The following is a 20,791-nucleotide window of genomic DNA, read 5'->3' as shown; positions in this document are numbered from 1 at the left end:
TTTATTATTCTTCTTAAATGTTTCGAGCAGATTTATATGTAGCTAAGAAAAATATTAAACACATATAATCTTTTAATCACTTAAATTATTAAAAAAAATTGAGCCCATTTGAACTCTTGATCATATTATGGCTTGAATGGATAAATATACACTAAAAGAAAAGTGGGGAAAGTACGGAGTTTTGGGGTGAATAGGATTGTAAACGAGTTAAATTGAGTTTGATTTGATTCGACTCGAAAAATGTAAAACTAATTTCGACTCGATTCAAAAACTCAAGAGCTTAAAATTGTCAAGCTCGACTTGAACTCAAATTTTTTTTGAAGCTCGACTCAATTCGAAAGCTCACTAGTTTAAATTTTTCAAGTTCGACTCGAAATCAAAAGTTGAAGTTCGACTCGAGCTCAAAAAACTTAAACTCGAAATATTGTTTGACTTAGCTCGATTGAAGCTCAAACTCGAACTCGTACCTAAATATTATGTATATGAAAATCTTATATTGTATTAAAAAACAATATATAAATGTTAATATTATTTATAATTTGATTTTAAAAAATAATACATTATCTTTTTGAGTCATATATCAAGTAACTCGTTCAACTCGTTAAGATTCGAATCGAGTTCATTTGATTCGAGAATTAACCGAACTTTAATCGAATCTATTTTGAATAACTTTTGATATGTCTCGTCTCATTTGTAGCCTAAGAAGCCTTATGAATGAGTGATGATGATGATCAAAGTCCGAACCTCTAGCCAATTTTTGGGGTGATAAACATGGTAGGCCACTATATTATAAACAGCCGAGTCCAATGCAATCCTGATAAGCTACTAAAGTAAGTGCAATGATAATAACACAACACCGGTCACACCAATTGTGAACATGAACTAAACCAACTTAGCAACGACTGTTTTCTCTTTTTCTGAAATACACATGTTTGACATATTCAAATGTATGTTCAAATATGGATATATAGATATGACCATCCTCCAAGTCCGAGGGCCCTTTAAATGTACGCAAAAAGCTAAAAGAAAAATGAACATACAACGTCACACACACAAGTACGAGTAACATAGACCCCCAACTCTCTCCTCCTACACAAATGAAAACAACTGAATAGATCATTTATGGCTTAATACAATCTTCAAAAACATGGCAAATTTATAATATGATAATAGACAACTATCATCTTACTTCAATTGATGCTCATTTGTTTATGTCAATTGATGCTCATTTGTTTATGTCAATTGAAACAGCAGGAATCTGTATAAACAACTAGCTCAGGCTCAAGCAAATTAAGATACTATAGGTTACAACTAGCTGGAATTGACAGGAGAGCCTGATTAGGTGTTTTTGTGAGACGTTCTTTCATCAAGCTTAGCTGCTTCAGGATTCAGCACTGCAAGTACACAGTTCAATCCAATTAAACTAAAATGGAGGACATCAAAGTGATAGTGAACTCTTCAAAACTACAGGTTAACTAATTAATGGTTCAATCGATTTTTACGCGGGATTTGCAACAATTTGTTTTAGCTTTTCTCAAATGAAATTCAAGCATTCCAAGTAAATATAACATGGATGATATCCAGATTCACTTCTCCAATCAACCGTGCTAGAACATTTGATAGGTCTCTATGGTAGCATAAAGTCAAGTATTTTCCAAGTTTCGATCATGAAACTGAAAGAAAAAAAATCTGCTATTTAGCAAAGCAAGATTGAACTTTTCGTAATCATGATAACAAACCCACAATGAAATGCATCAAACCCAGTTTTTTTTTTACATAATAATTGCATGAATAAAAAAAAGGGGGAGAAAGCCTTGGAAATTATATAAGCAAAATATGAAGCAGCTTATGTTATTCTTCTTACCATATTCTAACATAAAACAGCAACTTATAAAAGCAGCAACGGGGACATTAACTGGTTTGTAACCCAATAACCTAGTATCCAAAACCTGAACGAAGCTGTGAAAGAAATCAGAAAGAGAAAGCCATTTGAACCAGCTAGAAAAAAAATAAAAAAAAAATTAGCCCACTATTTTTACGTGTCATCCTTGCGCAGGGTCATACTAAACTTCTCTGTATCGTTCCAATTTTATCGGATGTACTCGACAAGATGAGCTTACGCTGCTGGCTTCTGCTACTTCCACCGCAACGAGTGAAATTAACTAGGTGATGTGGGATTCTTGACTCTCAACGTCATCTTGCTAACTAGACAAACGCCTGTTAAGAATATCCATTTCGGCTTTAAAAATTGAACCCAATGAAAAACCAACAAAATATTTAAGACCCAAAACAGAGATTTTGGATTTTTCCCTTTTATGAACTATTTTCTGGGATCACTCTCGAAATTGCAATCAACTTCGAAAAGGAACTTTTTTCATTGGGCCCATTCTATGCATTGAAGACAATCATATGAAATCAGTTGGGCGAATGTTTTTCTTCGGCCACCTACCTTTCAATGGAGTTTAGCCGGTAGTGCGGTATTGGGAAGAGGTGGGCGATATCCAGCCTCTCTACTGGTCTTACTCACTGTCTTCTCATAATGACCTTTTTGCTCCAAATATTCCATTTTTCCTTTACTTTGTGGACATCCTTTATTCCATTATCTACCTTTCAGTGGGTGGACGACGACGGTTGGATGACTATTCGACAATGGATGGGTGATCAAAGATGACCGGCAATAGGAGTAAAGAGAATCAGAATTTTGAATTTTAATAATTTTAGATTTTTTATTGAAAATTTGATGTTATTTTAAAAATATTAATTTTAAGTTTTTTCTAAATAAAATTTTCGAAATAAATATAAACGTGATAAGTATCAAATAACGGATTGTTTTAATGGTCGTTACGTCGACACACTTAAAATGATAACGTTCGTAACATTAGACACCTATATTGACAAAAAAAATTCAGATATTTAAATAAAAAAATATAATTGAAGTATTTTTTATATTAAACCTAAAATCTAATACGAGATTAAAAATAACATAATTGTTAAAAATATAAAATATATATACAAGCAGGACTAGAACAAAATCGTCTTAATAAAATGAAATTAGATAAAATTTAAAATCTATACTTTAAATAAGATTAAATTGGAACAAGTATAAAATATATGAATATCATGTCTATGTCCGATTCAATTCATCTTATAAATCACCTGTACTTTCAGTATAAATATGATGATAAGATAAAAACTGAATATTTCTATGTTTAACAAATATCCACATCGAAACATATAAAACCATGGGCAAGACTTTGTCCTGAAGCTTAATCATATTGAAACACTTCTTTCTTTCTTTTTTATTAAAAAAAACATTTTTCTCTTTAATTAAGTATGCGACAAAAAGGGAGACCTGGCCACCTTACAGCACAACCTTAATTTATCGGATTCATATTGGAAAAGGTCAAAACTCCTCCATCGTTATATATATTGATATATAAAATGAAAATAAATAGTTTATGACAAGGGAGTTAATGTTATTACGTAATTTTAATAATTAAAAAAGAGTATTATTTATCGATTAAAATTAGTTGAAGTGGTAAGCAGTTTGATATACTTAAGTAAAGTTTCGAGTTTGGGTTACTGTGTATACAGAAAATCTCTACCAGGAGACTCATCCACCAAAGTCACGTATGCGACGCGGGTATGTTCGGATTAATCAAGTGCTGGAGATAAAACTTTAGAACTGGGAGGACAATAAGAAAAGAAAGAGTATTGTTTTTCGTAGATACTTTAGATTTAAAAAATTGTATTTGTGGAATATATATTATCAATAATTATAAAAAATTTTAAATAGATAATGTCTTATAATTACCTTAAATTATTTAAATATGTTTCATCGTAAAGTCTAAACTTTTAATTCTAAATATAATGTCTAAAAATATTGAAATTTTACTTGTGACATGTTTTCTGTGCCGTCGATATAAATAATGATAATTCGTATATATTATTTATTATTTTAATTTTGTTGATTCCGTGACAAATGATAAGTGTGTTTGATACTGAAAGACAAGTTGAGTATATCTTGTTAGGACTTGGGTGTCCCAAAAAAGGAAAAAGAAGGTGGTGGTGCCGTGGTGGTTTAGACAAAGAGAGAAACCCCATTTCCTTTTAAGCATCCAATGTTTACTTTCACCCCTTTTGAGGTTAGAGGCTACTTCTGTCTTTTACCCTTTTTATTCATTGTTGGAAACTTACATTTGGACGCAGAAGAAAGTGCTTGATCACTGTTCATAATCATTTATAGTTGGTAGAACACAATGCTTTTAATCTTGTGGTCGTGGGATCGAGTCCCACTTAGGGTAATTCATAACAGAGGTCTTCCATGAAAGTTGCTCCTAACCTGGCGTTGGGGACAACTTACTACTCTACCTCTCTTTATCTCATTACATATGAAAATAGGATCAACTAATTTACTTTTAAAAGACTTTGAGATTATTAGGATTATCGGTAGAGCATTATTGTTCTATATTAGTTGAGAAACCAACTCAAATAGCAGTTCTTTTATGTACATTCATGTCCTTTCTAGTTTAAATATTTCAAAAATTATTTATAAAACGAACCATTAATTTTCAGCTATGTTAAGCAACCAGTTTGATACCGGAAATGATGGATTTGTTGAACGATCAGTTGCTTGATTTGTCAATTATGAGACAATCTTTTTTTTCATTTATATATATATTATGAGATAATGTATCTATACACAGCAGACATAATTGATTAAATTTATAATTTTTTTTGAAAAAAAAACAGTTTTTTTATCATTGAGATTACATAGACACGAGATAAGCTTGTATATTTCACATATGTGTCCAACAAGTTGGTGAATGGAAATGCACCAAGTTCAAGCAATGTGCTGAGCTAACCTCTTGGCTACAGTAAAGTTGGAGGGGGAAAAGGGTTTTACTTCAAATTCAAGCTATACAATTTTTTCTTCAAGGCGAGTGTTTAACCTTTCATTGTGTTATTGTTTTAAAATTAATTCATTAATGTCGATTAAAAATTCCATCATCCAATTATCACTTCATACATTGTTTGTTTTTTATTTTTTTAAAAATTAAAATTTTCAATTTCTAATTCCTCAAAAAAAACTCCTAAATGCGTAATTTTCTCAAAAAATCCTGAACATTTTCCCCCCATCTCATCATCTATTGTCTCTGGTTGACATCTTGTTGTCGTATCAATGAACAATCCACGAGTCTCCTCCTCTCGCCTCATTGCAAGTCATTCGTATGTTGTTGGTGGACGGAAGTGTAATGCAATAAATCAACACAAGTAGCTCGTTGTTAATTTCATGGTGTCTCGTTTGTTGATTTTCAATGGCAGAAGAATAAGATAATCAATAATGGGTCCAACAACAAAAAAAGGTGAATGGTGATTGTTGATTATACAACGGAATGAGGTATGAGAATGGATTTGAGGATGACAAATTAAGGATTTTAAAGGGATTTTTAGAATTAAATATTTTAAATTTTTTAATAAGAGATTAAAAACATGTCATATGTAATAAATTCTTTGGATGACAGATTTTTTTAATGGACATTGATGGTTCAATATTAAAATGAAAGTTGAATGGAACATTAGAACATTAGACATTTAAAATAATATATATATATATATATATATATATATATATAATTTAAACATTTTTTCAATCTTGAAAAAAAAAACTTGACCATTAGCTAGATATTTCCATAGATTGTTGAGAAAAAGATATATATTAGCTAAGACAAGAATTTTCAGGTGGCCCTGTAGCTCTACAGATTTAGCTTATTACTAAATGAAATGAGTTATAAATCAACTGGTGCTTGTAATCAAGACCTATCAAATTTCATTTTATTCAAAGTTTAATCCTACAGATAAGTTGATAAAGGAGATGAAAAGGTTGCAAATTTACTTTAATAGTTGACTTTAGAGCTATACTCGAGAGTCGTGGCATGTTAGAGATTTGCTCCTTAATTTTTTAACAATAAAATAAATATTGGGTGATTAAAAATAATTTTCGATACCATTCCTATGAAACTGAACGGATTGAAGTATCATACGATAAATGTAGTGTATATAGTAAATAACAGCATCGGCTCCCACTTGCTTCTCAACAATGGAAAGCAACGAGAACGTCAAGATTGACTAATGGATGTATAGTACGAATAAATAAATGATTGTGAAGACTTGAATATTCGTTTCCCTATGCTCTAACTTTGTAAACAGTGGTAGTCATTATTCATCTTTCTTCAATTTGTCTGCTTTTGAGACCTGTGGTAGTCGGGTGATTGAAGAACAGTGTCTACTTTTCGTCGTTTGACAATTGATTGGTAGAGTGTCAAACACAAACCTTTCTTCTTCCTTCCTTGATGCCCACGAGCTGGTTCTACATCTTTTAATGTAAAGAAAAGAGAAGGAAACATTGGTCAAAAGCCAAAAAAGTCTCATATTTTCTTATACGTTTTTGTGGGTTTTTTTCTTCTTTTTAATGCAAAAGCATTTTTTTCAGTCTTTCGCTAAGTTTCAGGCTGTTTTTTAGCAGCAGAATGATCACTTTATGCATTGTTGGTTAGTTGCCATGAAAATGCAAGAAGACAATTTTAGTTTTGGAATGTAATCAATGGTCTGAGAACCCATTTGTTCTTTTTCTTCTTTCAAATTGCGTACCCACTGATTCATCTTCCTCAAAACGCTCCAGAGTTCCCTTGTTTTTCTTTCCTCCCCCTCTTTTGGAGCCTAATTGGTAAAGGCCTCTACTTTAATCCATTTTCTGATATCTTTTGGTTTCTCTTCTCAGATATAAACAATTTCTCTCTCTGATACTAATTTCTCAGTGATGGGGTTTCAAGGCAGCGGAGAAAGCCAAATGCCGGGGCTGAAAGTGACATCTCCAAGACACAAGCGTTCCAAGAGGTGACTTTTCAAAAATCTTTTGTTTAGTTTGCTATCACCTTTGTTGTAAAATGTTAAATTTTTTTCTCTAAACGACTTCTGAAATGGGGTTTACTTCAAAGGAAAAACTTGGAACTTTAAGCATTTTACACAGAAGTAGGAAACCGTATTAATTTGGCTCCATGACCATACTTCCTAGTTTTGGTTCTTCAATAAATGCAGTTAGTGGTCTAAATGGAGTTCCAAAGGGAATTTCTTTAAATGATGAAACTGCTTGAAATTTGGCTTCTGCCATCAAACGTTTCTTTTCTTTGCTAAAGATTAAATGACTATCCTTTATTTTAAGTAACGTTTGCCATTAATAACTCGTTGTTGAGTTGCAAGTAATTGAAAACCGTTTTTGACATGGTTTGTTGAAAATGATAGCTAAGAAGTGGATCACTGATACAGGGTGATGTATTGAGAAAAAAAGTTATATACTTTGCTTGACTTTTGCAAAATAGACATGAGACGGCTACGATTCACAATGGCTGTCCTCAAGTCCTGCCTTTTTCAAGTTTTATCTATTGATTCTTGGTGCTTGATTTTGACACATAGCAGCTTTCCTGATAAGCAAAGAGATGAAGAAGATGGCTTGGATAATTCTCTTGAAGAATCAAATCGTATAAAGCTGGTAATTCTTTCCCTTTTTCTTTAACTCTAAAAGGTAATTTGTAAGCTGATGATTTGATTATCTTATTGTTTTTTGACTAATCACTACTTTTCCCATGAATCCAATGTAAAGGTGTGGTAAAATGGCAGCCATATAAATTATTACAAGGATCGCTTTTTCCCTGCTCTTCTCCACGCTTCTTTCTTTTCTTTTCCTCTTTATTGTTACAAACGATAATTTATAACTGGATGGAACTGAATAAATATTGTATTTATGCATGAAAAAATGGGGTATAATCGTATATGGCTAAAGGATTATTGCTAAAGAATATTTCTCCGTTGGAGACGGGTCTGATTTATGTTTATGGTTCCAGGATATGAGGCACTTGAAGAACTCTGTCAAAACCCAGAAGCAATCTCCCACCCCATGCTCTAATGTCCAAAGCGCTTTGAAGCAAGAGGTGTGGAACTGAATCTGTTTTATTATCACTTTAGTCATCTTTAGGTATTTACAGGAGTGGCCTGTTCAGATCTTTTGTGACCCAAGATCAGGCTGCAACTCATAAGTTTTGAAGTTCTATTGCTCACATGAATTTAAAAATCTTTTGTGCAGATTGCGCAGCTCGAGAAAAGATTACAAGATCAATTCAAGATTCGCCGTGCTGTAGAAAAAGCATTGGGTTATAGAACTTCCTCCCGTGAAGATACAAATGAAACATCAGTGTCCATATCTAAGGTAACTCCTCTAAGTTCTTATTTCTCTGGAAATTGTTATGTTTTATATTCTTCTTCATGGCTTGCTTCTTCTGGTCTCAATGGACAATTGAATTCTCATTTATACCAATTTTTTGCCTTAGATTCTTAGAATTTTGCTTATTGTCTTTCCTTTTCGATCTTTTGTTATACATTCTTCATGTCTCCCTCTTGACCGTTGATACTGCTTTTCTGCAGCCAGCTACGGAATTAATAAAGGAAATTGCTGTTTTGGAATTGGAAGTTGTATATTTGGAGCAGTACCTTCTCTCCTTGTATAGGAAAGCCTTTGATCTAAATGTGTCTTCAATTTCACCATCTAAAAGGGTTGAAAGGTTAAAAACACCAGTGAATAGCCCAAGTAAAAGGGTTGAAAGGTTAAAAACACCTGTGAATAGCCCAAGTAAAAGTGATGAAAGGTTAAAAACACCAGTAGATGCCCCAAGTAAAAGGTATGAAGTGTTTAAAACGCCAGTCGATACCTCAAGGAAGAGGTTTTTGGAGTTTTCCGGGCCTGATGATGCGTCAAAGTTGAAAACTCAGTTGTATGGTCTGGTTACCGTGAGAATTCATGGAAGGAGCCTATTGGCATTGGAGGAGGAAAACTATTAGATGCCGGTGTTCATCGTTCTCATTCGTCACTATCACAGCGTTCAGTATTTCCAAGTTGGGCATCTCCTCTGGATGTAAGGTTAAAAACACCAGTAGATACCACAAGTCAAAGTTATGAAATGTTACAAACACCGGTAGATACCCCACGTGGGAGACTTCTGGAGTTTTCGGGACCTTATGATACATCAAAACTTGAAAATTCAGCTGTACAGTCTGGTTACCGTGAGAATTCTTGGAAGGAGCCAGTTGGCATTGTAGGAGAAAAACTATTAGATTCTAGTGTTCATCGCTGTCATTCCTCGCTATTGCACCGTTCAGTATTTCCGAGTTGGGCATCTCCTCCAGATGGAAGGTTAAAAACACCAGTAGATACCTTGAGAGGGAGACGTTTAGAGTTCTCGGAACCTGATGCATCGAAACATGAAAATTCAACTTTACAGTGTGGTTACCGTGAGAATTCATGGAAGGAGCCTATCGGCATTGTCGGAGAAAAACTATCAGATTCTGGTGTTCATCGCTGTCATTCCACTCTATCGCAGCGCTCGGTATTTCCTAGTTGGACATCTCCTCTGGATGAATCTTTGGCTGATAAAGCTGTACGTGCCTGTCATTCACAACCTTTGTCCATGCTGGAGGTAACTTACTCTTACCATGTAATCTTCTCAACATTGGTATTTTGTTGTACTTAACATTTTGATTAATTGCTGGTCATTTTACATGTTAGTAAAGCCTTTAGTAACTTATGTTGTTTACTTACGGAATAAATGCTTGCATTTCCACTCTCCAAGCTTGAGATAAAGTATTTCAATCATCATCTCGTTTTTATTGCATGCACAAGAGAGCAATTTATCTCTAGTGGAAGAAAAATCTCTCATATGATATGTATGAAACTTTGAGGAACTTGCGTTTTTAACTTTTGCATGGTTCTCTACAGTATGCTCAGAATGCATCGAATATAATCAGTCTGACCGAGTATCTTGGCACTCAAATTTTTGATCATGTCCCAGACACACCAAACAAGCTTTCGGAGGATATGATCAAGTGTATGTCTGTTATATATTGCAAGCTTGCAGACCCGCCGTTGATCCAAAACAGCTGTTCATCTCCCAATTCATCCATGTCATCAGCGAGTGGCTTTTCTCCACAAGATCAGCATGACATGTGGAGTCCAGGGTTCAGAAATAATTCATCTTTCAACGTACGGTTAGATAACCCTTTCCACGTCGAAGGACTCAAAGAGTTTAGCGGACCATATAGCACAATGCTTGAAGTGCAATGGATTTTAAGAGAGAGTAAAAAGATGGCTGATGTTGAAAACTTGCTACAAAATTTCAGGTCGGTCTCCTAACATGGAATCATCACAACCAAACATATGATCTCTGCTCCTCTTGCATCTAATCACGCATTTATCAAATTATTATTCTGTTACAGGTCTCTTATCTGTCGACTGGAAGAAGTCGATCCAAGGAAGCTGAGACATGAAGAGAAGCTAGCATTCTGGATAAACATACACAATTCATTAGTGATGCATGTATGTATTCACATCAAATTAAAAGAATCTTCTGTTATAGATTTGGTTCCAGTTTCGCGATAATACTCACTCTTCCCTCTTCTTCTATAATATAGGCATTTTTGGCTTATGGTATTCCACAAAATAACGTGAAGAAATTCTTTCAACTTTCGAGGGTAACCAAACTTGTCTTCATTTCTGATTCTCATGAATAATGAAACTAGACTGTTATGCATTATCTCATAATTGTACTATACAGGTTTCATATAACATAGGTGGTCACACCATCAGTGCCGATGCAATACAGAGTTCCATCCTTGGGTGTCGTATGTCTCGTCCTGGACAGGTAGATTTCAATCTTCATCTTCCCTGTCCTTGATTTTGAATCTATAATTACTTAAAACTGGAGTTGACTAAGGTTTCTCCTGCTTGTAGTGGCTTCGGTTATTAATTTCTTCGAGGACAAAGTTTAAAACTGGAGACAGAAGGCAGGCATATGCAATTGAACATCCAGAACCACTTCTACACTTTGCTCTCTGTTCGGGAAACCATTCCGATCCTGCGGTACTATATCATCTTTGAGCTGAGTTTTTTCGCCCCACTATTAGGACCAATGATTGGATTGTTTAATAACCAGTTGACGGATGTTGGATTTATTTAGCTGACCTTGAAGTTTTCCTTGGTGTTATCTTTATGCAAATTATCAGCATTCCTTATCATATTTATTATTTTCGTTAGGTCCGTGCCTATACACCTAAGAAAGTATTCCAAGAGCTGGAAACTGCAAAACAAGAGTACATCAGAGCCTCATTTGGTGTCCGCAAAGACCTGAAAATTCTGTTACCAAAGATCGTAGAATCATTTACGAAGGACTCAAGTTTATCTCCAGCTGGTCTCATCGAAATGCTCGAACAATCTTTGCCCGAATCCCTTCGTAGGAGCATTAGAAAATGTCCGGTAAACAAATCCCGCAAGAGGATCGAATGGATTCCTCACAATTTCACCTTCAGGTATCTAATATCTAAAGAACTAATAAGATGATTGCTTGTATACGTTGATTGCATGGAGCTCGGGCATGATGAAATAGTTTTTTTTACATTTTGTAAGATTTCAGGTTTTTTCCTGTACAGAGTAGAAATAGGGTATATTTTGTGACGTAATTGATATTATGATGTGTTGTGCAATGTGCATTAATATTTATACACAGTTTTGGTGTGAGCGCTTCCGTAAGAATCATTTTAAGCATCCATTTATTCATGCATGCATAGCTCTGTAACTTGGCCAGTCCAATACCAACACAAATTACACAACTTGAGCATCTGACTCTAAAAATGCCTGTCTTAAATTTTTGTTGGTCTCCTGAACCAGCACGTGAGCCCATTTCATAATCTGACTTAAAAATTCTGGCCATGTTGGTGAAATATAGATAATTGGGCTCAATCATGTTCATCTATCACGTTGAGCACACTGCACAGCCTTGCTCTTGGCACGCGGTCTGCTCTGCCATCTGAGTGCTTCAGATTTAGCTGACAATACTCTCCAATTCAGTTGCTCAAAGTCTTCTCCTGAATTAGTGAATCAAATTCCGGGTTTACCCTTCAAAGTGATTTGAAGTCAAAAATAATATAGAACCAACCTTCCATGGTTATTTTCATGATTAATCATGTTTAACGAAGTCCTCAGTGATACTCAAATTGTAAAAGGGGAAAAAAAAACTGTACGAGAAAAACCCTTTTCGAGCTGATGCTGTCAACCTCTCAGAACTTTCAGCAATCCATGGATGGGTCACCTGCTGCTGCTCCACTAAACCCAATGACTGGTTTGTCTATACAAGTGATCTGTCTTGCCTGCAAACTGAGTGAGAACCCATTTTGTTCCTTGGCACTTGGCAAGGAGACCTGTTGGCATTGGCTAGTTGCTCACTCCACTTGAAAGGTACGACCAAAAATGTAGCTCTTGAATCTTAATTTCTTCTGTGCTTCCTGGAATTCTCTGGCAGCGCTGCTGGTAGAGCTGTGCTGCCAGGGCCCGCTGTTGACACTATCAGTGGTCTATGTCATGGCAAATAGCTGGAACTAGAATTGAAACCAAGGCGTTTGGCCATTGGAGACAATGTGCTCGGTGATAAATAGTTTTGGTCAGGTTATGTCAATGAATCAGGGTAAAGTTCATGGGGATCAGTGCATTTTATATATATTCCTTTAGCTTGAACTCAAAATGATAATTAATTTGATGATAAGTAGACATAATATTGTCTTTTCCGAATTGAAAAATATATCTTGGTTACACTGTCCCCTTGACACAATCTGATAAGTGATTACTGATATGCTTCATGAAATTCGAATTTGATCCAATAATTTGAATTCAAATTATATTTACAGTTCCTTCTCAGTTTTCAAGAGTGGAAAAGAAAAAAAAAATATTAAGCATTATAATCTCTGATATGTTGCGTTAAACATTAAAATTCCCCAGCACCCTAATAATTTCCTTTTGAATTGAATTCAACAGTTACTGCAAAACTTTGGTGTATGAATCGGATTGGCTCTGAAAACTATGTCGACTGTGGAGGGTGTTTAGTCCAAGCCATTCATTTGACATTGTCGTATTTACAATTCCATTTGAGTTTATAATATTAAGCTTCAGAGGTAACAAAAATGGCGATGAATTCAATAATCTGTCCCCAAACAAATGATAAAAAAGACACTACAAAAGCAACCAAAAACAGCATGTGTCGATTGAGAATGAAAGTTTTAGAGTTGAACTTATCAAAGTATTGAAGCGAAACATGGGGTAAGCAAGGGGTAAGCAAGCAAGAATACTAGCCATAGGTGATAGGCTTCACTGGGTGCCGTGGCAAATTTGGGTTTGATCAATTGGCTAACAAAGTTAGATGGATTGGCTACTTTCCTAAAGTGAAAATACCAATCCAAAAACGTTGACTTTTACAATCTAAATCATACAATATTAATCACATTTATGAAAAAAGAAGAACATGTCGATCTTACCACCTCCATCACCTAAGGATGAGTTTCGAGTTACTGGAGGAGAGGTCCACACTGTGTCTGCCAAAGCCAGCGCTAGCTTTAATGGCGAGGGAACACAAGTCCGGCAAGGAAAGGGGTTTATCGGATTGAGAGAGTGGCAACAAGAAGTAAATTTGTCCCGGTTGAAGCTCCTCGTCATCGGGCACATGGGGTACGCATGTGCCAATAGACATCGACTCGGAGCTGCAAAGGAAGTGACCAGGATTCTGAGAAACGATGTTCTTGGCTTGGACTGATTGCCTGAACTCTTGAACACAACCCTCCATGTGAACCACCTTGGCTGGTGTCGATGAGCGTTTCACGGCACTCGATCCTCCTCCTCCTCCTACAGTTTTGCCTGATTTTGAGGACACACAGGCGCCCATTTAGCCTTCTGTTAACAACTCTACTTTTCTTGGGTGTTTCAGGAAAGTCTAGAAGAGGATTTGATTGCGGTTTTGATTACATTTATATAATATATACAGTAGGTTTTTTATATCTTTACTTCTTCCTGGATGCAATATTTTATATAGTTTTTAATATGACTGATTTATATATCATTATAAGTCCATTCACTCATGTATATACATATTTTTTTTCTTATTATAAATTTTTTTCCAAAGTGAAAATTGATTGAAGGGTCTTAAAAGAGTCAAACTTTAGGTTTATATTGGACCTTAGTGCTTAAATTTCAATGCCCAAGCTAAAGAGAAAAAGCATGATTTTAACTTGTGGAATTTAGAGACCCTTTCTTTCCTTTCCTGAGGGTAATACAACCCACAAAAGTCACATTTGATGTAAAAGGCACCCACCGGCTTTGTTCTTGTAGTTTTCTGCGCCACACCTATCTATTAGGTTCACACTTCAACAAATTGCCAAAGGACTTTATGCACAATTTTACCCTTTATTTACTTTTAATTTATGAGATTTTGATATCTATAAGCTCTTTCATTATTGTATTGATAAATATAGGGTTAATATAATTACGGGTATTTCACATTTATGATTACTTGTAGGTTTTTAATAGTTTAAGATGATCATAAGAGTAATATTTGTTCAGAATCTTTTTTAACCATTGATAACGTACACACATCCTATAAACGTAATTATTCGAACCCAAAATCTCAAATAAAGTATTAACCATTAAAGTCACACGATGAGTTAATGATTATTTTTAGTTATTTAGTGGAACGAGTTTGATGGTGAATTTTGGATCCTCATCTAACAAGCAAACTTTATATGCTATGTAACAAAAACAGTGCGCAGTTCGAAAAAGATTGATTATGTATGCCCACTATGCACCATGTTCATATCTTGTTTGAGAAGAGGAGGGAGCATAGAAAAGACAGAATGTGGTCCATTCGGCCTTGAAGTCCAAGCAAGGTTCTCACTAGGCTATTCTCCTAATGGAAACTGAAATCCCATTAATATAGCAATACCACAATCTCTAAATTTTTATTTTGACCGACCCGAATTCAACTCGAACAATTCTTCTATCTCCTAACTTAATATGCAAATCGATCTCTGAAGTAAAAATTCATATTCGATCAACCTAACACAAATATATATGAACAAATATTTTTATTTGGTAACATTCAAACCTAATTGAAAAATATATTTAAAGAGGAGTTCATTACAATTATCCTTAAATATATAATAGATAATTATATTATTATCTCAAAGGAGGTCAAATTAGATATTTTTCAATTTAAATTTGAATATAATCTAATATTATACTAAAAAAACCCAATCTGAATCCAAATATTAAAAAAAAACATCCCTATAAAATCTTATATGTTTATAATATGCATTCCTATTGCATAAACAAGTGAAGGCCTTAGAAGGTATGACAATAAATTTAACCTTTAACGATTACATCTTTAATTATTTTAACTCTTACTTTAAAAAAACAAATTTAATTCTTAACGTTTTAAAAAGTCAAGTTTTATTCTAAATTCTAAAGAGGGTCGGATCAATGTTTTTTAAAATAAAAATATTAATTAATATGTTAAACTTTTAAATTTTAATTTCATTCATACGACGATTTATATAATTTTTTAAAAATATTTTTATATTTTTAAATTATTTATTAACGTAATATATAAGACAAATAATATCATGTTAATAGGATGATAAATCAATATATTTATAGGTTAACCTTATTGTTATTTACAATTTAATCTATTAACCTTCAAATCAAATGAATGAGCAATAAATTAATCAAGAGATGGACTAATGTAGTCCGACGCAAATTGAGATGTTTGAGCTTGAAAGCGCCCATGGTGAATATGGTGACCAATAATAGAACGTCGGTAACAAGACAGTCGGTCTAAATTGTCCACATTTCCATCAACAATTGTTCAAATGATTCTCTACTAATTTTCTCCCATATCCCCACTTTTATCTGTTTTCTTATATCTTGTCAGCTTCAATGCTTGTTTAAATCCAACATCCATCTCATGTTCTCGCCAAAAATTTTTGTTTGATGTGTTTTTTTATTGGACCGAAACATACCATTATGGAAGTGTTATAAGCTACATCAACACCGGGAGTGCTGTGTTTCGGCATTGACTTGGAAGAAAGACACCATGAAATGTATTATTCCATCGACAATCGTGTGATATATGTATAGAATGTTTAATTATCCATCAAAATTCAATTCCAGAAAACACCAAATTTATCTGAGAAACAGCTGTATCCAAATCCAACAGGAGCTCCATGATCAAGGTAGTTGAGGCCCTAAAGGCTTATTTTAGCAAAATAGCACGCTAGGAAAAATAGAAAGAAAAGCTGAGTGGGAGACCCAAATTATTGTATTTTATATTCATCTCATCATTTAAGATTATTGGTCGCAATTTAAAAGATGATTGGTAGCCTTTGATCCGGGTTTTAGAATAATGAATTTTCCAGACGAATCCAAGATAGTAGTATATGTATGTGTGTGTATAAACATATGCCTTAAATAAAGAAATAATTGAATGCAATTCCATCTAAATTTGGACCAACTCACGAGAAGCTAAGGACCAGCAAGTTGTGTGAAATGATGGATGGTTTGGGTGTTTGTTGGCCATGGTCCCTCCACACTTTAAAATTATTATTTTATTTTCCCCACTTGTCTGTTTTCATGCATGGTAATTTTCTAAGCAACCAAACAAGCAATTGTTCAATTAAGTTGATATATCATCTAATGGCCAAGCATTTTCAACTAACTGCTAGTTGTAATCACTTCGTTTGAGTTTAAATTCCATTCAATAATCTGCTCTGCATGCGATTAAGATCTGCCCTAAGTCGAGACCTATTCTCAGTCTGTCTGGTTTGCCTGAATCTATTGTTGACTGGGAAGGGAATTCATGTTTTGATTGGATGAACTTCAGGGTCCCCAAGCTAAACCGAGAAGGATTTGATTTACTCCTTATGCTGCTTTGGAATATTTGGAATCGTAGGAATAAATGGATCCATGACACTGAGCTTCAACCGGACAGAGATGTCATTATAAATGCTTGGAATCTTCTCGGTGAGTTTAAACAGGTCTCCAATCCGTTCGCTAGCCTTAGTGAAAAGACCCCTCCCCGTTGAAATCACAATTGGTGTAAGCCGTCGTAGGGTTTGATCAAGATCAATGTGGACGGAGCGTTTTGTCCCGAATCTCAGAAGGTCGTCGTTGGCATTGTATCACGAGATCCTAATAGAATGGTCTTTGGAGGAATGGCTAGACAGATTGATCCCCCAACACTGCAAAATCCATGGAAGATTATGCATTTTCACAAGGAGTTCGACTTGCGGTCGAGAATGGATGGAGCAATGTGATAATTGAAGTAGATGCCATCTCTGTGGTGAACGAATTGGCTAATCGAACTCTGAACAAGACCCAGGACCTCTCTACAATTGGATTGTTGCTCAATAGGCTAATCCTTCTTTCAAAGTTCACTATGTCTGTAGGGAAGCAAATAGAGTGACACATACGCTGGCTCAATGGGCTTATCGAACCACAATCCAGTTTGGTTTTTCCTAGACGAACCTGAGTGTATTAAGCAACTTGTTATCATTGATGCTATTGGAATATAAGTTATTACTTTCCTAAAAAAAGTTTACAACTATAAGTTGTACAATGTATATAAAATTAGAGATGATTATGGGTCAGATTATATCAGATTTTCGACTAATTTGATCTGATTCAATAAAAATACACACTTTCTGTAACACCCCAGACCGATGCGGGTAGCCCGATCCGATTCGGAAAGTCACATTAGGGTCACCGGAGCGACCCACCATAAAAATAGCGGAAATTTTAAAACTTTTTATCAGAACATGTAAACTTATAAAATCATTTATCACTATTTAAAAATAAAACAGATTTCCAAACTCGTATATAAATCAAAATACAATTACATGCCCCCTAATCACAAATACCATACTCTGCAACCACGCCGGAAGAACTCCCTTACTGAAGTCGATAGATGCACTGGTACAATTGTTTTAACCTGAAAAGGTGAGTAATAGAGTGAGCTTTGGAAAGCTCAGTAATACAGAACTACCAGATGATGCTACATGACATGTAGATAAATAGAAAGCCATATAATTTCCTTATTGAATCATATGTATACCAGCTTGTAGAATAATTTGGGTTCCCTTAGAAGTTCATCGAGTAGAAGCCATGAATCTCAGTTCATAAGAAACCTTTCATACAATCACGTTTTCATGAGGTCAAATAGGATGTCTAGTGTGTTTCATCAATACGATAAAATCATAATAGGTACACTAATCAAATGATAGTTCAGTAAAATCCCATAAACCATATTGTAGTGGAGCTTTTTAAACTCGTATTTTAAAATCATCTTACAAAGAATTAACCTAAGGGAACATCTTAGGGCCTGAGAGCCTACCCAAGATAGATTTCGGGGCCGTGGGGCCTACCTAAGAACACATCTTAGGGCCGCAGGGCCTACCCGAGAATGATCTCAGGGCCGCAGAGCCTACCTAAGTGTCACATTAGGTCCATAAAAATTTTCCAGCTTGATCAGAGCTGTACTTTACAAATCTGTATCTCCAAGATACAGTTTATACAATGATACAAATCCATAAGCCATCACCGTTAAGTCGGTGCATCCATAAAACAGAAACCATAGATTTCAGTGTACCACGTGTTAAAACAATAAAACAATTATTTTCAAAATATAAGGAACACACTAGAGAATCCATATATTTTTCAGACGCATTTTGTAGTTATCAATATAGATAACACGAACTTGTGCAATTTGATCAGATTCCAGGAATAAGATCTCATTGAAGAGAATCGATTTCTAACCGATATAATCAGACATTTCTGATTGATACTTTAGAATTCCACTAAGTTTCCATGTGCATCAGGAAAACGTTCAGGAACCTTTTTACATAATAATTCTAAATTCAGATTTACTGCGAGTGATTCCATTACCCAAACAATCAGGGGTATTCAGGAATATACTTTGAATTCATAGGATTTCAACCCAATTGTACCAAATGAGGTATTCAGAATCTTTTCCTTCTGCGTTACTTGCGTTTTCAAACATGACCGAATTGATTTTAGATCAAAATATGTAATCGAAGATTCAAGTCATTTACGATCTATGACTATCGATAGTATTATCAAACAACTCAAGTTACACAACTCACAGACTGATGCATGTCAACAAATCAATTCATTATCCTTCCAATGCATTCACTCTTTAATACCAAAATGCATATCAATAGATCATCCCCATAATTATCGCTGAATAGATCTTCCAAGGGTCTTTATTACATTTCCATGTTTCAACGATATCAGAAAATATGGACGTACTTAATTCATGTTCATAACCCATAAGGACAATTCATACAATGTTTCCAAACTCATCCAATCACCTATTTAATCCTCGGTCATTGAGGTTACTTAGTTCATTTAGTAAGCAAGTTTATCCCGATTACTTTAGAGTTTTCCAGAATAGTTCAGACATTTCTGAATCTCAAATACATGTTGCACTTCCTTTCAATTCAATTTAGTCATATAATAAAGTCATTCTGGTATTCGTGGTTGATTTATCTCACGAATACCCACTTATTAGTACTGTATGCACTCTAAAGTTGAGCTGAACCAAGTACTTCCAGAATTATCATCGATCCAAATTTGAGAAGACGAACAAACATTCAAGTGGTAATTATATCATTCAGGTAATGATATAGCACTAGCGTTGGTTGATCACTTAAGTTGCGTTCCATAACTTTTACTGGTAGCACAACATCCATGTTTATTTGGATTTCTTAATTAATCCAAGACATTTACTTATTCTAGGTCATAAGGGCATTTTGGTTCTCAACGTTTTTATATTCATTACAAAGCTTTGAGTATATCCATTCATTCATGAGCTTGGTGACATTCTTGAGTCATTTCCATTCCAGGGGTATTTTGGTCATTTACAGATCCAATGTATTTCCATCATTTCCTTACGTCTGATCTTATTATTTAATTTAATCTTATCACTTACTTCAGTCCTTTCAAACAATTCTGACCAAATAGCACATTCGATAAATCATTCTTCAGGTATTTACTCAATTCGGTAATTTCCAGGTTAAATGTCTTTCAAATGTTACTAACGAATTTTCAGAAAATTTTCCATACAAAGGTAGGATCTCAACAACCAAATCAGTAATTTATCGATTTAAAAACAAATTCTCAGGTTACTCTCTCATTCAGAGTCAACTTGGACTATTTTACCTCTCAAGGGCATTTTCGTAATTTCTTAACCAGATAATTTCGGTATTAACTCTTAACAAAAAATAATATAATTTGGAGATCCTATATTAATTGCTTTCCCGAACATTCTTTGATCTTAAAATGATTCTTTAACCGACTTCTAGTATCTTGCACAAACCCTCGGGTTTAAAAACCGGTTATCCGTATTTCCTAAGCAAAACTAGCATTTTCTTATGCACATATGAAATTTTACCGAATCAATATATCTTTTCAGAGTTATTAACCAACTTCCAAGGACAATTCTTGTCATCTTACAATATAAGGGTATTTTCAGAATTTTACCCTACCGGAGTATTCTCATAATTTCTCATCCAAGTACCTTTAACATTTAACCTTTGATGATATAAAATATAATTTACAAATCCATGGCCAATTTCTTTATCACTAATCACAACTTGTAATTTAATTCTAACAATCTTTCAATCTCTTATATTAGTCATTCGATCCATATTCAGTTACTGAATTTCTACCACATTCATATCGAGTGTATAAATTATTCAACTCCACAAAAGTGACCAACATTATCTTATCCATGCATTTACCAATATCAACATGTTTCATAAAGCATAAAGAGGTAGTAAAGTATTACCTCGATTT

The 20,791-nt window shown here is 34.4% G+C and overlaps 2 protein-coding genes, 1 long non-coding RNA gene and 1 pseudogene across 3 annotated transcripts; 1 reads left to right on the top strand and 3 right to left on the bottom strand.

The window, feature by feature from the left end:
• Nucleotides 1-1,230: 1,230 nt before the first annotated feature.
• On the bottom strand, nt 1,231-2,618 carry LOC120125705. The gene is made up of 3 exons (XR_005516386.1): nt 2,450-2,618; nt 1,865-2,217; nt 1,231-1,394 (listed from the first exon to the last, which is right to left on the bottom strand). It is a non-coding gene; the product is annotated as an uncharacterized LOC120125705 (long non-coding RNA).
• On the bottom strand, nt 2,012-2,120 carry LOC120125735 (annotated as a pseudogene).
• A 3,730-nt stretch (nt 2,619-6,348) lies between the features above and the next one.
• On the top strand, nt 6,349-11,644 carry LOC120125734. The gene is made up of 13 exons (XM_039144094.1): nt 6,349-6,727; nt 6,819-6,897; nt 7,477-7,549; nt 7,902-7,988; nt 8,141-8,263; nt 8,479-8,615; nt 9,245-9,527; nt 9,827-10,227; nt 10,324-10,423; nt 10,519-10,578; nt 10,662-10,748; nt 10,838-10,966; nt 11,141-11,644. Exons 2-13 carry the CDS (start codon nt 6,821-6,823, stop codon nt 11,441-11,443), a joined length of 1,860 nt encoding a protein of 619 aa, XP_039000025.1. The 5' UTR covers nt 6,349-6,727; nt 6,819-6,820; the 3' UTR covers nt 11,444-11,644.
• A 1,771-nt stretch (nt 11,645-13,415) lies between these two features.
• Nucleotides 13,416-13,811, bottom strand: LOC120125700. Its single transcript, XM_039144062.1, has one exon. The coding sequence runs from the start codon at nt 13,809-13,811 to the stop codon at nt 13,416-13,418; it is 396 nt and encodes a 131-aa protein (XP_038999993.1).
• Between the last annotated feature and the right edge of the window lie 6,980 nt (nt 13,812-20,791).

This window comes from Hibiscus syriacus, unplaced genomic scaffold (genome assembly GCF_006381635.1).
Source record: "Hibiscus syriacus cultivar Baekdansim isolate YM2019G1 unplaced genomic scaffold, ASM638163v2 tig00110437_pilon, whole genome shotgun sequence".
In the NCBI taxonomy this organism is placed as follows: domain Eukaryota; kingdom Viridiplantae; phylum Streptophyta; class Magnoliopsida; order Malvales; family Malvaceae; genus Hibiscus; species Hibiscus syriacus.
The sequence above is the reverse complement of the archived record's forward strand: the minus strand, read 5'-3'. Positions and strand labels throughout refer to the sequence as shown.